The sequence below is a fragment of the Wickerhamiella sorbophila genome, assembly GCF_002251995.1.
Source record: "Wickerhamiella sorbophila strain DS02 chromosome Unknown contig1, whole genome shotgun sequence".
Classification (NCBI taxonomy): Eukaryota; Fungi; Ascomycota; class Dipodascomycetes; order Dipodascales; family Trichomonascaceae; genus Wickerhamiella; species Wickerhamiella sorbophila.
Window position 1 is genome coordinate 2,172,161 of NW_020193984.1, and position 19,689 is coordinate 2,191,849.

The 19,689-nt window shown below is 50.4% G+C and overlaps 13 protein-coding genes across 13 annotated transcripts; 8 read left to right on the plus strand and 5 right to left on the minus strand.

Moving 5' to 3' along the window:
* Positions 1–45: 45 nt before the first annotated feature.
* Positions 46–1,074, plus strand: B9G98_01341 (Protein NIF3; the record flags this gene model as incomplete). The annotated part of the gene is made up of 1 exon (XM_024807899.1): positions 46–1,074. One exon carries the CDS (start codon positions 46–48, stop codon positions 1,072–1,074), a length of 1,029 nt encoding a protein of 342 aa, XP_024663667.1.
* Position 1,075: 1 nt separating this feature from the next.
* On the minus strand, positions 1,076–2,644 carry B9G98_01342 (hypothetical protein; the record flags this gene model as incomplete). Its single annotated transcript, XM_024807900.1, has 1 exon — positions 1,076–2,644. The coding sequence occupies one exon, from the start codon at positions 2,642–2,644 to the stop codon at positions 1,076–1,078; it is 1,569 nt and encodes a 522-aa protein (XP_024663668.1).
* A 224-nt stretch (positions 2,645–2,868) lies between these two features.
* Positions 2,869–3,363, plus strand: B9G98_01343 (Thioredoxin H-type; the record flags this gene model as incomplete). Its single annotated transcript, XM_024807901.1, has 1 exon — positions 2,869–3,363. The coding sequence occupies one exon, from the start codon at positions 2,869–2,871 to the stop codon at positions 3,361–3,363; it is 495 nt and encodes a 164-aa protein (XP_024663669.1).
* Positions 3,364–3,519: 156 nt separating this feature from the next.
* Positions 3,520–4,134, plus strand: B9G98_01344 (60S ribosomal protein L15; the record flags this gene model as incomplete). Its single annotated transcript, XM_024807902.1, has 1 exon — positions 3,520–4,134. One exon carries the CDS (start codon positions 3,520–3,522, stop codon positions 4,132–4,134), a length of 615 nt encoding a protein of 204 aa, XP_024663670.1.
* A 547-nt stretch (positions 4,135–4,681) lies between these two features.
* B9G98_01345 (Vacuolar protein sorting-associated protein 53) lies at positions 4,682–6,889 on the plus strand (the record flags this gene model as incomplete). Its single annotated transcript, XM_024807903.1, has 1 exon — positions 4,682–6,889. The coding sequence occupies one exon, from the start codon at positions 4,682–4,684 to the stop codon at positions 6,887–6,889; it is 2,208 nt and encodes a 735-aa protein (XP_024663671.1).
* Positions 6,890–6,956: 67 nt separating this feature from the next.
* Positions 6,957–7,529, minus strand: B9G98_01346 (Smad nuclear-interacting protein 1; the record flags this gene model as incomplete). Its single annotated transcript, XM_024807904.1, has 1 exon — positions 6,957–7,529. One exon carries the CDS (start codon positions 7,527–7,529, stop codon positions 6,957–6,959), a length of 573 nt encoding a protein of 190 aa, XP_024663672.1.
* A 151-nt stretch (positions 7,530–7,680) lies between these two features.
* On the minus strand, positions 7,681–11,931 carry B9G98_01347 (Oligomycin resistance ATP-dependent permease YOR1; the record flags this gene model as incomplete). Its single annotated transcript, XM_024807905.1, has 1 exon — positions 7,681–11,931. One exon carries the CDS (start codon positions 11,929–11,931, stop codon positions 7,681–7,683), a length of 4,251 nt encoding a protein of 1,416 aa, XP_024663673.1.
* Positions 11,932–12,559: 628 nt separating this feature from the next.
* B9G98_01348 (ATP-dependent RNA helicase DBP4) lies at positions 12,560–14,719 on the plus strand (the record flags this gene model as incomplete). Its single annotated transcript, XM_024807906.1, has 1 exon — positions 12,560–14,719. One exon carries the CDS (start codon positions 12,560–12,562, stop codon positions 14,717–14,719), a length of 2,160 nt encoding a protein of 719 aa, XP_024663674.1.
* On the minus strand, positions 14,720–16,884 carry B9G98_01349 (putative proteasome subunit alpha type-6). Its single transcript, XM_024807907.1, has 3 exons — positions 16,329–16,884; positions 15,410–16,279; positions 14,720–15,206 (listed from the first exon to the last, which is right to left on the minus strand). Exons 1-3 carry the CDS (start codon positions 16,441–16,443, stop codon positions 14,896–14,898), a joined length of 1,296 nt encoding a protein of 431 aa, XP_024663675.1. The 5' UTR covers positions 16,444–16,884; the 3' UTR covers positions 14,720–14,895.
* Positions 16,449–16,790, plus strand: B9G98_01350 (Vacuolar protein sorting-associated protein 55; the record flags this gene model as incomplete). Its single annotated transcript, XM_024807908.1, has 1 exon — positions 16,449–16,790. One exon carries the CDS (start codon positions 16,449–16,451, stop codon positions 16,788–16,790), a length of 342 nt encoding a protein of 113 aa, XP_024663676.1.
* An 80-nt stretch (positions 16,885–16,964) lies between the features above and the next one.
* B9G98_01351 (Mitochondrial peculiar membrane protein 1) lies at positions 16,965–17,594 on the plus strand (the record flags this gene model as incomplete). The annotated part of the gene is made up of 1 exon (XM_024807909.1): positions 16,965–17,594. The coding sequence occupies one exon, from the start codon at positions 16,965–16,967 to the stop codon at positions 17,592–17,594; it is 630 nt and encodes a 209-aa protein (XP_024663677.1).
* Positions 17,595–17,598: 4 nt separating this feature from the next.
* On the minus strand, positions 17,599–18,153 carry B9G98_01352 (Tyrosine-protein phosphatase-like protein OCA2; the record flags this gene model as incomplete). The annotated part of the gene is made up of 1 exon (XM_024807910.1): positions 17,599–18,153. The coding sequence occupies one exon, from the start codon at positions 18,151–18,153 to the stop codon at positions 17,599–17,601; it is 555 nt and encodes a 184-aa protein (XP_024663678.1).
* A 185-nt stretch (positions 18,154–18,338) lies between these two features.
* Positions 18,339–19,607, plus strand: B9G98_01353 (Nucleosome assembly protein 1; the record flags this gene model as incomplete). Its single annotated transcript, XM_024807911.1, has 1 exon — positions 18,339–19,607. One exon carries the CDS (start codon positions 18,339–18,341, stop codon positions 19,605–19,607), a length of 1,269 nt encoding a protein of 422 aa, XP_024663679.1.
* Positions 19,608–19,689: the final 82 nt, after the last annotated feature.

Consider the following 19,689-nt stretch of genomic DNA (forward strand, 5'->3'; position numbering starts at 1 on the left):
ATGAATAGATGCAATTTCCTCGGCCAGACTTGAGTTCACGAGCCGATGGCGGGCAAGTCGGTTCTTGCCTTCAAAAAGCTCCGAGACAACCGTCACTACGAACGCCTGGCCACAGCCACCGGAGACATCGGTAACCTCGACATGCTGAGCCTCGAGTCTGTCTCTCACTGCCTTTTCAAGTTGAGCCGCAGTGACCATCCTGGAATTTTCGTTATGACAAATATCCGTACAGGCGCTCCCCGCAATTTGGCAAGCATCATGAAACCTGCGCAGGCTGTTCGTAAAGCTATTGAGAAACTGTACCCAAAGGAGTATGCGGATAGCTCGTGGGACAACACGGGGCTTCTTGTCGACTGCTCGGAGCTTGCCGAGCAGCGGGCTCCGTCTGTCTTGTTGACGGTTGATCTGACTTCCTCGGTTGCCCATGAGGCGATCGCCAACGGGAACAACGTCATTGTGGCCTACCACCCGTTCATTTTCCGAGGCATCAAGTCTATCACTCCCCAGGATCCGCAGCAGAGGTCTTTGCTCAAACTAGTGTCGAATCACATCTCAGTCTACAGTCCTCATACTGCGGTAGACGCCGCACGTGGGGGTGTGAACGACTGGCTAGCAATGGGCATTACAGACAACGGTGCCAACATTGGCGAGTTTAAACCCATTTCTGTCAAGGGATCAGAGCCAGAGGGAGTCGGAATGGGCCGCAAGGTCTTGCTCAAAGAGCCTCTGACGCTTTCGGATCTCGTCGGGAAAGTAAAGGCTTTACTTGATCTTGATACGATCCAGGTTGTCCGCCCAGATGCTGATGTGCTGATTAAATCAATTGCGTTGTGCGCAGGCTCTGGTGGGTCAGTGTTTCAGGGTGTCGATGCCGACGTCTATTTCACTGGCGAACTAGGCCACCACGAAATGCTCCACATACGTGAGTCGGGAAAGTGTGCTCTTGTATGCGGCCACTCAAACACGGAACGGGGGTATCTGGCGGTCATGAAGGAGCTACTCGAGAAAGAGCTTGGACCGGAAGCGGAGATCACGATTGCCAAAACAGATGTTGATCCTATTTGTTATGTTTAAATCATTCTTGTAAATAAAGCGAAATACTCTCAAGATCCGTCACCAGCTTTTCGTTTTGGTGACCTGGTTGGCCCTTGATCCACTCCGCTAGAGCGGCAATGTTCTCCTTCCCTTCGACATAGTACAATGTTTTGGATTTCGGAGGCGTTGGAGGCTTGAATTTCTTTTCAGGTTTCGGTTTTGGGTTCTCTTCTTTTTTGACCGGTTCAGGCTTGGTTTCGGGTTGATCAGGCGCCTTAGTCTGATCAAAGGCAGAGGCCGACAGAGTTAACTTTACGGGCTCTTTTTCTTTAGGAACCTTTTTCTTTTTGAAAAGCTGTCCGACTTGCTGTTTGGTTGCTTTGGACCGCTTTTCAACCATTCCAGTCGGCCACACAAGCTCACAGACGATCCATGTCCCCCAGCTTGGGATATCTTTTGATTTCTGTTGGAAACTCCAATACAAGTTGCCTTCGATGTCTTCGCCAAGCGGTATAGTACGTAGAGTGTACTTGTGGGTCTGTGAGTGCAGTGTTTGCTGGGCTCGGAATCGTTTATCGGCGGCTGTGCGCTCGGCAGCGGCCACGCGGTCAAAATACAGTTGCTTGTCGGTGCTTTTGAGTTTCTCGAGCTTTTTCATAGACTCTGTGAGGTGAGTATTAATGGCCTTGATCTTGTCTCCCTGGCCCAGTTGCAGCTGCCGGAGCTGCTCATGGTCGTTGAGGATTGTGATCCTGATGGTCTCGGTTCCGGTGGCCAGCACCATGAGCCTGCGAATGAGTTCCAAACGGTAGTGCTCTCCAGAAAGCTCGTCCGCGGCGTTTAAATAAGGATCGCTTTGTTCAAGAAACTCGTACATGAGCTCCCACAGTCTGGGCGATTCGGCAGGCGTATGCTCGATTTCAGCCAAATAATATTTTGCGTACTCGAAAATCGGCGTATTGTCGTTTTCGACCAAGCGAAACAGAGCCACTATAGTTGCTTTGTAGAGATAGTCGTTCCACGGTTGCAGGGGGTCATTAATTGTAGTTGCGTGGCGGGTTGGCAGACGGCAGAGTTTATCAAAACGAAGAAGAAACTCACGAAGATTCAGCCGGAGCCAAAATATGTCTTTGGAGCAGTCCAATTGGATGGCCGAAAACTGTGGACGCGGGCTGATGTTCAAGTAGCGCACATTAGCGATCAAAGTAGGCTTCTGCTCAGCTTTCTTCTTTGGCTTGGAACTTCGCGGCGCTTTGGGCTTGATCGGCTCGGGAACAAACTCTTTAGGAACGTGTCGCACACGCCCTGATCGACGACGGTCGACTCCCTCAACCGGATTCACAACATCCATGGCGTCCATTCCACTTGGAGCATCTGTTTCTGGAACGACAGCGGTTTTTAAGTCACCAGAATCTACATTCGCCATCCTCGAATCGTTACCAGCAGCGGCGGGCTCTGGGTCTACGTCCATGGGCTCATGGCCGTTCTCGTGTTGAGTGGCCGGATCCACGTCCGGAGAAGGGTCTCGATCAGAAAAAGCAGCATTTTCGTTCCCATCCGACGGCGGCCTGGTGGTGGGGGCCACATAACCATTAGCCACCGATTGCATCACAAAGTAAAATGCTTATGGCGCAACGAGGGTGACTTGGCTAAAAGGTAGTTGCCAGAGCAGGAGGTCGAAGAGCGGTAGGCCCGCCAAAGTTGGCTAGGGCGAAATACTGAGTGAAAAAGCAAATATATAAAAACTTATTAAATAAAAATCGAAATTGAGGCGCCCAAACTGGCATTTAGCTGGCGCAGCCCCGAATCCTTTTGTCATCCAAATTCAAGGGGATGAAGGCTATTTCCGGGCAGCGGGAGCTCGAGACGCTACTCAAGAGCAAAACGGCGGTTGTTTTGAAGTTTTCAGCAACGTGGTGTGGACCATGCCGTGCATTTGCGCCGTTTATGGATAAATTGGATGCACAGTTCCCTGGGGTGGCAATGTACGAAGTAGACCTTGATGCGAACCAGGACATTGCCAAGCAGTACTCTGTCACGGCCGTTCCTACAGTTATACTATTCAAGAAGGGCAAAGAAATTGGACGCATTCAGGGAGCCGATACGCAGCAGGCCATGACCCAGGTCAAGCGACTGGCCGAGTCCTCCACGACGATGGCTGACTATGGACCGGGGTATTCGCTAGGTGGGTCCGATAAGAAGACCAAGGGAGTTGCAATTCCAGCATCCCGGAGCTCGCACTCGCTTTTAACATGGATCCGGCTATATTTCGTCACGTTATTTTCATTCGATGCCCGCGCCGCCGCCAAGTCGTACCTGGGGGCCTGATCGCTATCTATTACATAAGCACACATAGCCCAACCCCGCCGCCGTCCGCCTCTCTACCCTCAGGTTTCTAGGGCTCAGGGCTATTGACGCGACTATGAGTCGTCCTTTCGAGGGCTTACTCAAAAGCTCGGTAGGGACAAATTTCATCTAACACAAATGGGTGCCTACAAGTATTTGGAAGAGATTGCTCGCAATAAGCAGTCCGATGTGCTGCGTTTCCTTTTGCGTGTGCGCTGCTGGGAGTACCGTCAGTTGAACGTTATCCACCGTGCTTCTCGTCCCTCTCGCCCCGACAAGGCTCGCCGTCTCGGCTACAAGGCCAAGCAGGGCTACGTTATCTACCGCATCCGTGTCCGCCGTGGTGGTCGCAAGCGTCCTGCCCACAAGGGTGCTACCTACGGTAAGCCCACCAACATGGGTATCAACCAGCTCAAGTACCAGCGTGCTCTTCGTGCCACTGCTGAGGAGCGTGTTGGCCGTCGCTGCCCTAACTTGCGTGTCCTGAACTCCTACTGGGTTAACCAGGACTCTACCTACAAGTACTTCGAGGTCATCCTTGTCGATCCTTCTCACAAGGCCATCCGCCGCGATGCCCGCATCAACTGGATCGCCAACCCCGTCCACAAGCACCGCGAGGCCCGTGGTCTTACCTCCACTGGCAAGAAGTCCCGTGGTATCAACAAGGGCCACAAGTTCAACAAGACTTCTGCTGGTCGCCGTCACACTTGGAAGAAGCACAACACTCTGCAGATCTGGCGTTACCGCTCTTAAGCTGGCATATAATTTGTGTAGTAAGTTTAACTTTTCCTGATACCTTAAAATTTCTTCGCTTGGTTATGTATGTAGCGTGACTTGCCGTGACTTTGGTCTCGTTTTAGTCTTTTGAGTTACTTTTCTTAGCTTCAATTTATGGTCTATTCAAAAAAATGTCGCCCGAATCATTGCACCCCTCCTCCTTGAGACCACGAAGGGTATCCCTTGGAGCGATGCACCCAAGATCCAAGCTTTTGTCTCCGGCCCGCGTGATTAACTATATCCTGGGGGCGCCACTAATGGGTCCCTCATAGCAATGCTTTAGTGCTGGCCGTGAAAAATGCGTTAGTGAAGACTCTGAACGTTGGCTGCCCAATTTTATGTGTCCCAGGGTTAGGTGTATAAGAACACCCCCATTATACCCCGCAAGTGGTTTGCCGCGCAATGGCGCATTAACTGTTGTTTTAGCGAGTCTTCTTCTTCAATTCTTCAATCTGCTTCATTTCAACCCATCTTATCACCGATCCTCCTTTAGCTCTCACTTTGCTTACTTACGTGTCGGATCATGGATCCTATCAGTATCCTTAACCGGATATTCGCCACTCCAGAATCGCTGCAAAGAGTCCAGGAGGTCCAGGACCATATAGAACTTTGCCAGTATTATCTGGAGTTCGAGCTGGCCGAGGCTCTGAGTCTCGACGAGCAGGAGCAGAGTGCTAGAGAAAGGGCCCTGGCTGCCCCCCAAAATCTGGCCCATGTCCTCCAGCAAGTGAAAGAAATGCAAGCTGTTGGTGAAAAAACACGCCAGCAAGTGTACGATATGACGAAAGACATCAATAAACTCGACAAAACAAAAGACAATCTCGTGCAGTCGGTAACAATCCTCAAGCGGTTGCAAATGCTGAGCAAGGTCTATTCACAGCTGGAAATTCTTGCGAAAAACCGGAACTACAAAGAGCTTTCGTCGGCTGTTTTAGTTGCCAGCGAGTTGATGAGCTATTTCAAGCCGTTCAGATCACTCCCCCAGGTTGCCGAGCTCAGCCAGCAAATCAGTACGATTCAGACTCACATCTACGACCAAATCAAGCAAGATTTCCGTGAAGTGGTCCAAGGCAAACCTGACTTATCCCAAGGTGGGTTGGCCTATGCCTGCGAGGCATTGGACAGTATCAACCATGACGCCAGGGGCCAGCTCGAGGAATGGTACTGTACAACTATGCTTAAAGAGTATGGCTCACTTTTCAAAGTTGGTGAAGAGGCCGGATCGTTTGATAATGTGGGCAGAAGGTATGCATATCTCAAAAAAGTCTTTTATTCTCACGAAAACAGCGAGACTCACTTCCCCCAGTCGTGGAATGTCGGCCTATTACTGGTGAATCAGGCATGTAACTATACCAAAAAGGACCTTGAAATACTGTTGAAACAATTCAGCACAAATGCCAGGGGCGCTGAACAGATCCAACTGCTCCTGAACACGCTAAATGAGACCTTCGAGTTTGAACACTACCTTAGCCGGAAGCTCGGCTCAGAGTTCAAGGCAGATCTGTCCACAGTATTTGTCCCCTATCTGTCAGTATGGGTTGACTACCAAGACCGTCAATTGGCCGAAAAGCTGCGTGAGTTCCGATCCCCGCAACCTATTGACCCCAATGTTAATGTCGAAGTTATCCCTTCCTCGGCTGATTTGTTTATTTATTACCGGCAGGCTCTTGCTCAAATGATCAAAATGTCTACTGGGGCGCCCCTGCTCCGACTCAGCCGCGTCTTTGCCAAATGGCTATCAATTTACAGCTCAAACATCCTCGCCAACTATTTGCCGCAGTCTATCAGCAATGAAGAAGAGGATGTGGCTGCAGTTGGGCTTGTACTACACACCGCTGATTATTGTATGAACACGACCGATCAGCTTGAGCAAACGATCGCCGAACAGCTGGACGAGAACCTACAAGACAATCTCAGCTTCGATGAGGTCCGAGATGCCTTTTTCGCTATTGTCAATAACTGCGTCGACCGGTTTGTCAATTACGTTGAAATGCAGGCTGAACTGTCCTGGCGTGAAATGGCTAATATGAACTGGGGCCGCTTGACGAGTGCGGGTGATCAAAGCCTCTACGTATCTCATCTTTGCGCAACCATCAAAAGGAGCGTGCAGCTCGCCTTGAAGTCGGTCGCCAAACTTTCTACTGCTCGGCTGATTTGCGACAGAGTTGTTGACGCTATTACTCTAGGGTACATCACCGCAGCTATGCGTACAAAACCAGTTAGCGAGATTGCTGCTGAACAGATGCTCCTGGACCTGTACATGCTAAAAGGAACACTGCTAGAGCTCCTATCGTTATGGCCCCAGCACGATAAGGTGAAGCAAGAAAAAATTGAGAGCTACCGGCATACTACGTCTAAAACCGTCGGTAAAGCGGAGAATGTGCTTCAGGTGCTACACGTCAAACCTGAGCCTATAGACGCGTTTGTGGACAACTACTTGGTATTTGTTGGCGACAGGTCTGTTTCTAATTTCCGCAAGATTCTTGAGGCCAAAAACATGCGACAAACAAGCCGCGTCATGGATATGTTCAGGTCAAAGGCTGCGGAGAACGCCGAGCTGTCACATGAAGCGCCCATGCTTGCTGCTGTCCAGCTAGTAAAGCCGATCTCTCGTGCCCGCTCCCCTGCCACTCCCACAGAGCCCGTTGTTTCTAAATTCAACGAAAACATCCGCAAGTTTGGTGAGTTTCTCCGTCGCGACGGCCAGCAGAGCCCTCTGCCCAATCGGTGATAGATGCTAAATTGATGAATGGGCTCTATAAAAGCTATTTGGTAAATAAAAACGAGAGATGTGAAATCTATGCATTCCCGTCAATAAATATGAACTCGGTCTCGCTGGAACCCAGCTTGATCACGTCCTGGTTGAGTAGCTCGACAAAGCTTGCGGAGGGTGCGCGCGTGCCGTTAACCAGCACGCCAGTCGGAGAGGACAAATCGATGAGATAAATCTTCACGGCATCGTCAACCTTGCGGTATTGTAACACGCCGTGGAGGTCTGCCACGGTGTCATGGTCAACCCGGATATCACATGCTTTGCTACGTCCCAGCGTGTAGAACCGGGCGTTATCCAGGCGGATTGTGCTCTGAATATCGTCGTGGTTTTCAAAAGTGTAGAGGCGCTGGTTCGCGTTAGCCGGCGGATTGCAACTGTCCACAGGCTCGGCGTAGTTTGTTTGCGCGGTGAGGCCCTTTGCGGCAGCGTCTGCAGCCAACACCCCGCTGGGTTTATAGTTGGGCCCGTCGACCATTGTTGTTGCCGCTTGTACCTGCTTGCGAGTAGCGTCAAGCAGGCTCTTCAGTAAACGATTGGGTACTGACGGCTCAGCTATTTCCTGCTTAACCAGTACTGGACGCTGTTCCAGTTCTGTCATGAGGATAAGTGGGCTATATTACTAAAGGAAAATAAAACCGGTTGTGGGCGTTGGCTTCCTGTGCAGAGCCGGACCCCATTTCGGCCGAAACCCTTACCTGCCATGCAAGGAACAGGGTTTCGGCTTCGCTTCGGTAAACCATTTCCGCAGACTATATGAAATCCGCCTCAGTGATGTTGGAGTCCACACACATTTGGTGGAAGGTAGACATGCTGTCGCGGAACAGCTTCTTAGGACTGCCCATCTCCTTCGCCTGGCCAGCGTCCATAACGATGACTTTGTCGTAGTTGATGATGGTTTGCAGCCGGTGCGCAATGCATAAAATTGTGCATTCGGCGAATTCCTTTGAAATCGTCTCCTGAATCATTTTGTCAGTCTCGATGTCTACTGTGGCAGTTGCTTCATCAAGAACAATAATGCGTGACTGGCGCACAAGTGCACGGGCAAGTGTGAGTAGCTGACGCTCTCCCAGACTGAAGTTTGAGCCGTCTCCGGAGATCGCCGTGTCTAGATGGAATTTGTGCTCAGCATTCGCCTTGCCGTTTTTGATCTCATTCTCACGGATAACACCAGATCTGCGGAGTGCATCCCAGAGCTCGACATCGCTGCGCTCATTGAATGGGTCGAGGTTGAACCGGATAGTTCCTTCAAAGATGACCGGATCTTGGGGTATAATCGACAGTTTAGACCGCAAATCAGTTAGACCAATAGTCGAGATATCAGTACCATCAATCAGAATACGCCCGCTGGCGAGTTCAGTAATCCGGAACAAGGCGGAAAGAATGGTGGATTTTCCAGCACCAGTTCGACCAACAATACCAACCTTTTCACCGGGTTTGATTTCAACAGACAGATTGTTCAGAACAACAGGCAAATTAGGGCGATAGCGCAATGAGACCTGGTCGAAAACCACACCTCCTTTGCTTGGCCAGTCAGGGGCGGGCTTGGTTTCTTCAATGTGGTAAGGTGCCTCCTGAGGAATACTGTAGGCGAGCTCGTAAAGACGCTCCACAGAGTTCATCTGGTTTTCCAGCTCAGCAAATAGCGGAAGTAACATGGAAATAGACATTGCAACACTAGGAAGCAGCGACAAAAGCAAACCAACCGTCGATGGGTCCAGGCTGAAGACTTGAAAGACCGCAAGCATGATGGTCAAGAAATTAATGCAAGCCGTACTCATAACCACCCGGAGAGACATCCAAAACTGCGAAGCCACATTGACCGTGAAGCTGCAGTTCATATCGTCGATACGCTCACATAGCTCATCTCGCAGAGGTCCTTGCTGCTTGTAAGAAACAATAGTCGACAAGCCACTCACGGTTTCCATAACAATCGTGAACATTCGGCTACGGAACAACGAGTTCACCCGCTTGATTTCGCGAGCAGAATTACGGTAGTAGCTCAAGAAAATCAAAGCAATGCCAATAACCGGAACGAGTGCAATTATCGTGTACGGCACATAGACGAAAATGGTGATTAGCGACGCCAGCAGCATACTGGATGAGAACAACGTCATTCGAATCTGCATATACAGCTGGGTGTCAAGATTTGCCGTGTCATCTGTGAAGCGGTTGATGATACGACCCAACGGGGTAGTGTCAAAGTAAGACATTGGGGCTCGGTACAGGTTCTCGACGGCAGAGTTATGGAACACCGAAGACGAGTTGAAAGCAAACACGCAAACGGACGTGGCCAAACACACAAAGAACACCATACGACATGTAATAATTACAGCATACATGCCAATGTAGAGGCCATTCGAGGTATGATAGCGATCGGAGGTCCAAAAGTTCAGCCAAACCGTTTGCATTGTAGTGCCCGTGGCGACACCGGCAGAGAGAACTGCAATAATGGCCAGGAATGGCAATCCGAGTTTCGAGCCACTGCTAAGATATTTGTACAAAACATCACTGGTGACTTGACCACGGTTGCGCTGCTCGTCTTGCATTAGTTTAGCATCAGCTGGTGAGCCCTTCATGCGAGACTCAAAGCGCTGCAATCCATCAAGCTCAGAAAGTTCGAACTTTTTATCTGTCTTGTGAACAACCGCCTCATTCGTCTCGTTGTCAAGTGCGGTCTCGATCTCGTTGTCGTCAACAAGGCTTGAAGCAGCATCAGACTCGTCATCGTTAGCATTCAAAGCAGACATGTAGCTTTCACGGAATTTAGGATTGGAGTCTAGTAGTTCGTCCAGTGAACCAACAGACATAGTACCGTCACCGTCCATGTAGATGACACGATCGGCTTTCACAAGCAGCTTCAAGTTGTGCGTAGACATGATACGGGTACGATCACCCAGGTAGCCATTAATACACCTTTCAAAGATATGATTGGAGACTTTACCATCCACAGCACTAAGGACATCGTCTAAAAGAACAATATCTCCGCCATGATACACACAACGCGCGAGAGCAATGCGAGCCTTTTGACCACCACTCAAGGTAATACCCCGCTCACCGACCTCACTAAAGTCACCGCCAGGGAATAGCTTGAAGTCCGTCTCTAAATTGCAAACATGCACCACTTTCGCATATTTATCGGCATCATAGGCACTACCGAAAAGAATATTATTTCGAATGGTGTCATTCTTGGACCACATGGACATGACGCTGGAAACAACACCATCAACTTTAACTGTGCCCTGGGTCTTTGTGCTCAATCCAAGAATGGAGGACAGAAGGGTTGATTTTCCTGATCCGATCGGACCCACAACCATGATCAATTCACCTTTCGCGACTTCCAAATTGATGTCAAGAAGGCCCGGGAACTTCTTGGCACCTGCACGAGTTAAATCGGCCTCGCCATCGCCGTCGCCATCGCCATTACCAACAAAATACTTTTCGCTTTCGTCATGACCACCCGTCGCAGTGCCAACGGCCGCGGGGGCGGGTGGCACAATGGTTTCGTCGGTCTGGCGAATCTTCCATCTCATGTATCTCATTCGGCGGCGGGTTTTCTTTTTCTCCTTTTCGGTTGGAAGCTCTACATCCCATTTGAATCTACCATTTTCGATGACAATAGCGGTCTTGTCGAGGTCTGTCTGCTCGACATAGCTGGGGTCCTCATTCGCTTTGAAAAATTCTTCTAAACGAACAACAGAGGCCCAGGCATCAGCATGAGCAGTCAGACCGGCTGAAAACATCATAGAGTAGGGAATAAAGAGTTGGAACAAAGTAAGAGAAGGGAATGTTTGAGCTGGATTGAGGGCTTTTCCAAGGACCGTTCGGAGGCCGAACGCCAACACGCCGGCGAAAGTGGGAGCTGAAGTCAAAATAGAATCAGTGAGACCTTCAACAAGACCCAAGAGCTTGAGGAAACCAGCCTCCTTCTTGCGGGCTTTTGAGATCATCTCAACAAAGGAGTTTTCCCACCCGTAAAACTTAACGATGCGCATGTTTTCGATAGTTTCACGGACCAAACTAATACGTTTATCGGCAAAGGGCAAACTTCTACGGCGGAATGAAGTGATCAGCCTGGACATAAACACGTTGACTACCACGCCAACAAACACTAAACAGCATCCAGCCAAAGCCGCAACGCCAATGTTGTGCACAAGCAGGCCTAAAATAGAAAAGAATGCCGGCACAACCATAATGACCAGACATGTCCAACGTGTGGCCATGAAAATACGGTTGGTGTCGGTAGTAATGAGGGAGGCGATTTTGGATGAGGGGAACTGCTGCCTGCCTCGGGGTGATAGCCTGGTCATTTTGGAATAAATAGCCAGGATAAGAGTTGTTCTACACAGCTCTGCAAAAATGCGACTTCGAAACTGCATCCACATCATAATCCACATGAAAACAATATTCAAAATCGAATTTCCAACCGCTAGCCCGGCACCCCGTCCATAGCCATAGCCATGGTAGTAAATTGTACTCACCTGCTCGATTAAGGCACGTGAGAGGATGGTAAGAGACAATTCTGCACCGATATGGAAGCAAACATTGATAAGATATGCCCAGAATTCCCACCTGAGCGCATGGGCCATTGCCCTGAACTCTTTGTACTTTGGACGTTTCTCCAATTCGTTGTATTCGGCCAACTTGCGTTCGTAGCGGGCCAATCTCCGGGAAATTCTTTGTTTCTCAGGAATTGTCCACATGTCGTTGATCTCCAAAATCCGATTAAACCCGGTTTTCATCATAGGGGAAATCCAAGACCAAGTACTTAGAGAAAAGATGCTCGCCTTGCCTTGTGGCGACTCGGCCCTCTCTTTCGGTACGGGCTTGACTTTTGTCCCCAAGAAAAAGTTGGAGATATAACTATGTTGCCGCAGAACAATGTCCTGCTCGCTTTTTTCGACCTCGACAGAGTCCCTCACGACATTTTTTTCTCCCGCAGCAACCTCAGTGGAGTTCACTGATTCCGCTGAATACTTGGACGGAGCTTTCGAGGCAACCATCTCACTTTCTCAGTGGATTCGACAAAATTGTTTGCCTTCGATATGGCACCCAAAGATATTGTCAAGATGCAGGTGAGCTGCAGGTCTTACAAATGATGCCGTGCGATGGGTGGAAGTGACGAAGGTTGCAGAACAATTAATTGGGGGACGATTGAGCCATTGACCTAAGGCGGATAAAGATTGGCTTTAAGGAGACAAATAAACCAGTGATAAATGGCTTGCTAGCACTTTCAAAGCTTGGCACAGTATAGCCAAGAGGATCAGAGCTGTCACCAACCTGCGCCCAGCATCATCTCGCATGGCCATATCCACTTGTAGTGCTATCGAGATATGCTTCGTGACTACATGAATCCGCAGATATGAGAGTGGCTTAGATTTACTATAGGTTTTGCATAGGGTTTTGTTGTATTGTGGCGATTCTAGCAATGATTCTAGGGAACTGGCAAGTGGCAAAAAATTTTTGCAAGATGCTCGTGTGAGCTGCCCAGTTGAAGTATAGACGGTCATTTACCTGGAAAACTCTGAATTGCTAACTGACTACTCTCTACTCTCCCAGTTCTTTTGGAGCACCCATCTGTAGTGATACTTTAACCTCTGAAAAAAAATTAGCTAAGCACTTTTTTTCAACATGGCTAAAAAGCGTAGCGGAAAGAATAGCCGCTTGCAGTCTGAAAACGAGGCACTTGAGAAATTGAAAGAAGAGGTTCAACAATTTGACTATGAAAAATTAACCAGTCTTGAAAAATTCGAAGACCTGCCGCTCTCGGCCCCCACACAAAAGGGTCTACATAGTGCTCATTTCACCAAGATGACCGACATTCAAAAAGAAGCCATTTTGCCGGCATTGCAGAACATAGACATTTTAGGTGCTGCCCGAACTGGCTCGGGTAAGACGTTGGCTTTTTTGATTCCGGTTCTTGAGAAGCTGTGGTACGAAAAGTGGACTCAACATGATGGCCTAGGCGCGATTGTTATCACTCCCACTCGTGAGCTGGCCAGCCAGATTTTTGGCGTTTTGAAAAAAATAGGTAAATTCCATGCCTTTTCGGCAGGCTTATTGATTGGAGGCCATGACGTCAAGATGGAGCGGGATCGAGTTTCGCGGCTCAATATCCTGATCTGCACTCCAGGACGTCTTCTCCAGCATATGGATGAAAGCCCCGGGTTTGATGCCACCAACCTGCAAACACTGGTTCTCGACGAGGCTGACCGTATTTTAGATATGGGATTCAAGCGTACATTGGACGCAATCATTGATAACTTGCCGCCCTCTCGTCAGTCCCTTCTGTTCTCGGCAACTCAGACCAAATCAGTGAACGATCTTGCTCGTTTGAGTCTTGTTTCTCCAAAGTACATTTCAGTTGATGAGGAACAAGCATCTACACCGCAGTCATTGGAGCAGTATGTCACCATTGTAAAGCTCGGTGACAAGCTGGACACACTTTGGTCTTTCTTGAGGAGCCATACCAAAAACAAGATACTTGTATTCATGTCGTCGTCGAAACAAGTCAGATTTGTATACGAGGGATTTAGGCGTCTTCAACCGGGAATTCCGTTGCTGCATCTGCACGGCCGCCAGAAACAGACTGCCAGAAGCGAGATCACTGACAAGTTTTCCCGCTCTCGGGCATCCTGTTTGTTCTCTACCGATGTTGTTGCCAGAGGCATTGATTTCCCCGAAGTGGACTGGGTTATTCAAATTGATTGTCCCGAGGATTCAGCTACTTACATCCATCGTGTTGGGCGGTCCGCACGTGCTGGCAAAAAGGGTCGGGCTTTGTTATTTTTGACTTCTAGCGAAGAAGGTTTTATTGAAAACTTGACCGCTCGCAAAATCCCTATTCAGACTCTGACGGTTCGTGAAGCTAAAAAGTCAAGCATCCAACCAGACCTTCAAGCCCAGTGCTTCCAGGACCCCGAGCTTAAATATACTGCTCAAAAAGCGTTCATTTCATATGTTCGTTCTATCTATTTGCAAAAGGACAAAAACGTGTTTGATGTTGAAGCCCTTGATCTCGAGGGCTTTGCTAAAAGCCTTGGTCTTGCTAGCGCTCCGAATGTCAAGATCAAGGGCGTTCCAGCCACTAATAATAAGAATAAGCCTCGTGCTTTAATGGAGCATGCTGAGAAACCTGACCGTGTGCGTACCAAGTATGATCGTATGTTTCAGCGTCAGAACCAAAATGTGCTTTCCGAGCACTATCAGAAACTGGCCGGAGTTAATGACGAGTCTGAAGAAGACTTTATGAGCATCAAGCGCCAGGGTCATGAGATTGACGAAGAAAAAGTCCCACAGCTTGCCGACAACACGCCGGCATCAAAGAGAGCTCAGAAGAAGGCGCTGTCGAAAAAGCAGACGGTCGCTTCAAAACCCGGCCCTACCAAGCTTGTGTTTGATGAAGAAGGAAACGCCCATCCTATTTACGAGCTGGAGGACGAGGAAGACTTTAAGAAAGCAGGTGATGCTGAAGCACAGCGCCAAAACTTTGTTGAAGGCGAGTCTAAAGATATGGAGGTCAGGGATCTCGATGATAAGGGGGTGGCCAAGGAGAAGCGTCTAGAGAAAAAGCGAAGACGCAAGGAGCTTGAACGGTTGGCGAAGGAGGGCTTTGATTCAAGCGATGATGATGAGACTGAATTCCAGGTACGTCTTCCTTCCGAATCAGAGGCCGAGGACGAAGAGCCGAGAAAGAAATCCCGACGCACGGAAGAGCCGATTGAAATTGACGAGCCCGAGACTCTGGAAGATCTCGAAGCACTATCTGCGAAACTGTTACGGGCTAACTAATATGCATTTGACAATTGAATAAATCATAAAAAAGTTTAAAACATATAACATGAAAATAATCGAGAGGGGGCTTTGCCGTCCGGATCAGGCCCTTACCCTAACAAGAATAGCATGATTGGCGTCACATGCTGTGGGGAAGGGGCCTTTGGGTCCAGTTCGGCAACTGTGAGTTTAAGTTAAGGGGATCCCAGCACGCTGAACTGAGACTCTGGGCTGCACTGGACGACGGGACGTAAATCAAGCGGAGTGCCGCCACCGATCAGTGACGATGTGCGACGACGATTGCCCTTGATGGGCAGAGGGGCCGTTGCTGAGCCGGAGAGATCAATAGCTGATTCGGCAGACGTGTCGGCTTTGGCAGGCTCTGCAGTTCTGATGGTGCTAGAGAGATTCAAGAAAGGTTTGGACATTTTGCGAGGGGAATCAGGTGGTGTGTGTGGGGAAGGGAGGAAAGCGTGCTGCCGATACAAATACCCCAGATCAGACCCTAAGCCGCAACGTGCAGGCAGTACATAAGCCGATATGTCCCGGAAACAATATCACGTGACTACACTTTTGTTCCCCGATTGGTAAAATCTGGCCATGACGGTTGGATTTACGGCGACTGGGTGAATGAATGCTTCATTTAATTACATGAACATGTCGGGTTTTAAAGCAATTGCCCCCTTCTAATCTACGATTCATCCATACGGTCCTGCTCTGCCGCCGTATTATCGGAGTGCTCTGTGGCTGGCTGCTCGGTCGATGTCGACGGCTCGGCCGCCTGGTCTTGCGTCTGGGCGTCGACCTCTGCTCGTTCATCGTCGTCGCCAGTGTTGCCTGAAGTCACTCTGCTCGTGGAATCAAGCTTGTCAAGCCAGGGAGCTACGTCCTCGTCTTCAAGGATTTTGAAATCAAGATCTTTTCCAACGACGGCGATAGATGTATTTTTGAAGGTGAGCTCTTTGTCTTGGGGGAGGGTGTCACGCAAAGCGGTCAGACCGTGTACGATCAGCTCTTCCAAAGACGCGTTTTCAAAGGACTCGAACTGGCGCTCGAGGTAAGTACGAGCCGCCTGAGAACGGGCACCAATGGCCGAACCAACGTACTCAAGCGTGGTTCCGGACGGTAAGAACTCAAACAGATGGGGCCCCGTCTCGTCGTAGCCGACTACCAACAAACCAACGCCATAGGGCCGGCGGCCGTACTGCTGGGTGTTGGTCTGGGCCTTGTCGGCAATGGAAGACACGGCCTTTGCCACGCTGAGGGGCCGATCATAGAGCATGCGACTTTGCAGACTCAGCGTGCGCAGGTGATTGCAAAGAAGACGGGCGTCGGGCGCCAGACCAGCAAGCGCGAGTCCCATATGGGAATCAATATCTAAGATTTTTTTCTGGTAAGAGCCCAGCTCTTCAGCGTTACGCTTTAACGCAACCAGCACGGCGTGGGTTTTGGATACCAGTCCCACGGTGGCGGATCCTTGCTTGATCGCCTCCAGGGCGTACTCGACTTGGAAAAGTCGGCCCGTGGGCGAGTATGTCACCGAATCGTTGTCATACGAGTTGCGGAACTGGTTGTTAGCTCTGTTTACGACCTACTGGGCCTTCGACCACCGTGGACTCAAACTTACCATTTGGAGTGATGATGACACACCATATCGCCATCTCCTGTCCCCACCAGATTGAGGCCTTGCACTGAGTCGACGATGGTAGGATCGCAGGTACAGAAGATATTGCTATTGTCATGTTTGATGACGCTTGGATTCGTGCTTATCGTGCTGTCCGGCGCACTCTATGAGAACTGGCTGACGCTAATTGTTGTCGCCATGTTCCTGCTAGCGCCGCTGCCCAATTCGCTGTGCGGACACACTACCAGCGACGATTTTATGAGCGATGCCCCCGATCTATTAGCGGATTTCGGCCGTTTCCTCACCGGTTTCTTCCTGATGTCGGGCGTTGCTCTACCCGTAGTGTTTGCCCATGTTGGGCTGATCAACACCAATGCTATGCTAATGTCGCTAGCTGGCGGCGGGATAGTGTATATTTCCCTCATCACATTTGGCACCTTTTTCTACGAGAGTGACGAATACTAAATATCTGCTGGCAGACGTTGTATTTGGCGAGGGCCCCAGCTAGCCAGGCCTCGCTTATATAATAACATACCCTTAGATGACAGTTCCCTCCCGGTGGTTTGCCTTCCAGAATCCTCATTTACCCTCAAGAGGCGACTCGTATACACAACTTTTCATATCCACTGTTTTGAGACCATGCCTAGCGAAAGCAACAACCCCTGGGACCAATTGAAAGACTCAATTGACGATGCCAGAGATTGGTCTACGCGGACCATCGATTTGGCCAACCGCAAGTTCAACGAGTACTCTGATCGGGTGCAGACCGACGGGTGGTACAGCTTGCCCGGAGCTGATCTGCTCAATTCGGTAATGAGCGAGAACCCTCTGGTGGCCTCGCGCGTGCCAAGTCTCTATCGCTACTCGCAGTGCAAAGAGAACAATGGCGTTTCCGCCTGGACCAGGGAGGGCATCTGGAAATGCCTCATGCCCAGTAAGGACGAGATCGATTTCAGCGATAACAAGCTGTTCAGGGACTACACGGGCTACTTGGACTTCAAATTGTCAATGTACAAGGCGCAGCAGGCTCAACTGGAGAACGATCGTCGAAAGAGACACCAAAGTGTGATGTGGCGCACCCCCAAGTTCATCTCTGAGGAGGAAGCCCAGGGCAAGAACGCGGTGGGCGAGCGCTCGTTCACGCAAACAATCACCGATGAAACAGGCCACACCGAGACAAAGCGTACCCTTTATAAATATTTTGATGACGGCACTGCCTTCAAGAAGGAGGAGACCTCCGCCGGTGGTAAAGGCAGCTGGTTTTGGTAGTTTATTAGTTTTGCAGTAATCCCCGCTTCAGAGACGAGAGTTTCCGCTGCTCAATGAGGCTCTGCCGCAGCCAGCCGGGCACCTGCCTCATCTCCAGCACAAAGTCCGGCTCGAACGTCTCGATAAACACAAAGTCGCTTTCGGCCTTGCCCTTGGCAAACCTCATATATTCATCGTACGTAGCACTAAGCGACCACCCCAGCAACTGGTACCTGAAGACACCGGCCAGCACACCGACCCGGTGCTTGCCCTTGTTGGAGTGAACGAGCACCGGGTAGTTCTCTTTTCTGACCAAGTGCTCAATACACTGGGAAATAACCTGCGGGTCGTTCATCATGAACGGCTCCTTCACCGAGGCCATTTTCGCAGTAATGTGCCTAATGCCCTGCCGCTCGGCCCACTCCCAGTACTCTTTATTCTCCTCGTCCGATCGGTCGCCGATATAAATAATAGTCTTGAGGTTGAGCGTCTCGAGAAACTCGTGGTTCAGCGGAATCGGGTGCCCGCTCCGGTACAACTCACCCACTACGAGCGAAAAATTGATTGGCGGTACCAGCATCTCTCCATTATATCTGCGCAAAAAACGCCGGCTCAAAAGGGGACGGAGGGGTAGACGGCAAGAGGGGCGGAGGCCTCCCACCAATGCAGGGTTGGGGTTGATATCTTTTTTTGAGGGAGAGGGTTAAATCTGTTTAGTTTGTAATTTGATCGCCTTCCCATATCCCTTTTCCCCGTAGCAACGCAATGGCCGAACCTATTCGCAAACCACGCGATTTTGCTGCGCCCACACCACAGAACACGCCTGCGAGTGCTTCTTCTGTGAAGCCGCCGCCCCGCCCGTCGCAGCCCATGGCGTCGATTTCCGAGGACAACGCGCTGGGGGCCCTGGCCAACAACCCAGCCTTGCTGTCGATGATTCAGGGCCGCTTGGGCACCCTGGTCGGCCGCTCGAGTGGCTACATTGAGTCGCTTCCTTCGTATGTGCGTGACCGGCTGGCCGGTCTCAAGGGTCTGCGCTTGAAGAACGCCGAGATTGAGGCTGATTTCCAGCGGGAACTCTTGGAGCTCGAGAAGAAGTATTTCAAACTCCAGGAACCCTTGTATGCCCGTCGTGCCAATATCATTAATGGCGAGGAAGACCCTTCGGCTGACGAAATTGAGGCCGGCAAGGCTGCCTTTGAAGAGGAGGAGGAGCTGTTCGGTGAGGGCTCCGACGAAGAGAGCGAGGACGAAGAGGAGAGCCCAGAGGCCGACGAAGCCAAGTCGGCAAAGAGATCTGGGTCCGCTGAAACGGCCGACGACGCCTGTGATGACGACGACGAGGAGACTATGGTTGGCGTGCCCAACTTCTGGCTCACTGCTTTCAGAAACGTCCCCGGTCTTGCCGACACCTTGTCCGACCGCGACGACGAGGTCTTGCGGTACCTCACTGATGTTCGCCTCAAGTACTTGGACAAGCCGGGCTTTGCTCTTGAGTTCTACTTTGCCGACAACGAGTTCTTCACCAACAAGATGTTGACAAAGACCTACTACTACCAGGACGAGGTCGGAATCACCGGCGACTTTGTTTACGACCATGCCGAGGGTGACGAGATCAACTGGACAAGCCCTGAGGTGAACGTGACCATCAAAGTCGAGAAGCGCAAGCAGCGCAACAAGCACACCAAGGCCACCCGCACCATCGAGAAGACCATCCCCGTGCAGTCCTTCTTTGAGTTCTTTAACCCGCCCCAGCCCCCCAGCCTTGAAGAGGAAGAGTCCGGAGAATACAGCGACTTTTTGCAGGAGCAGCTTGAGAGCGATTTTGACCTGGGTGAGCTCATCAAGGAGAAAATCATCCCCCGCGCTATCGATTGGTTCACTGGCAAGGCTCTAGACTACGAGGGCCTCCGTGGTGGCGACGATGCCGAGGAGTTCGATGAGGATGAAGAGTTCGACGAGGACGAGCACGAAGACGACACCACTGACGGTACAGGAGGTGCGGAAAAACCCGCCGAGTGCAAGCAGCAGTAAGTTCACAATAAACCCCCGCAAAAAAAACAAGCAAATCAAAAACCAAAAAATAAAAACACACCCCTGAAGCACTGTTCCTCGC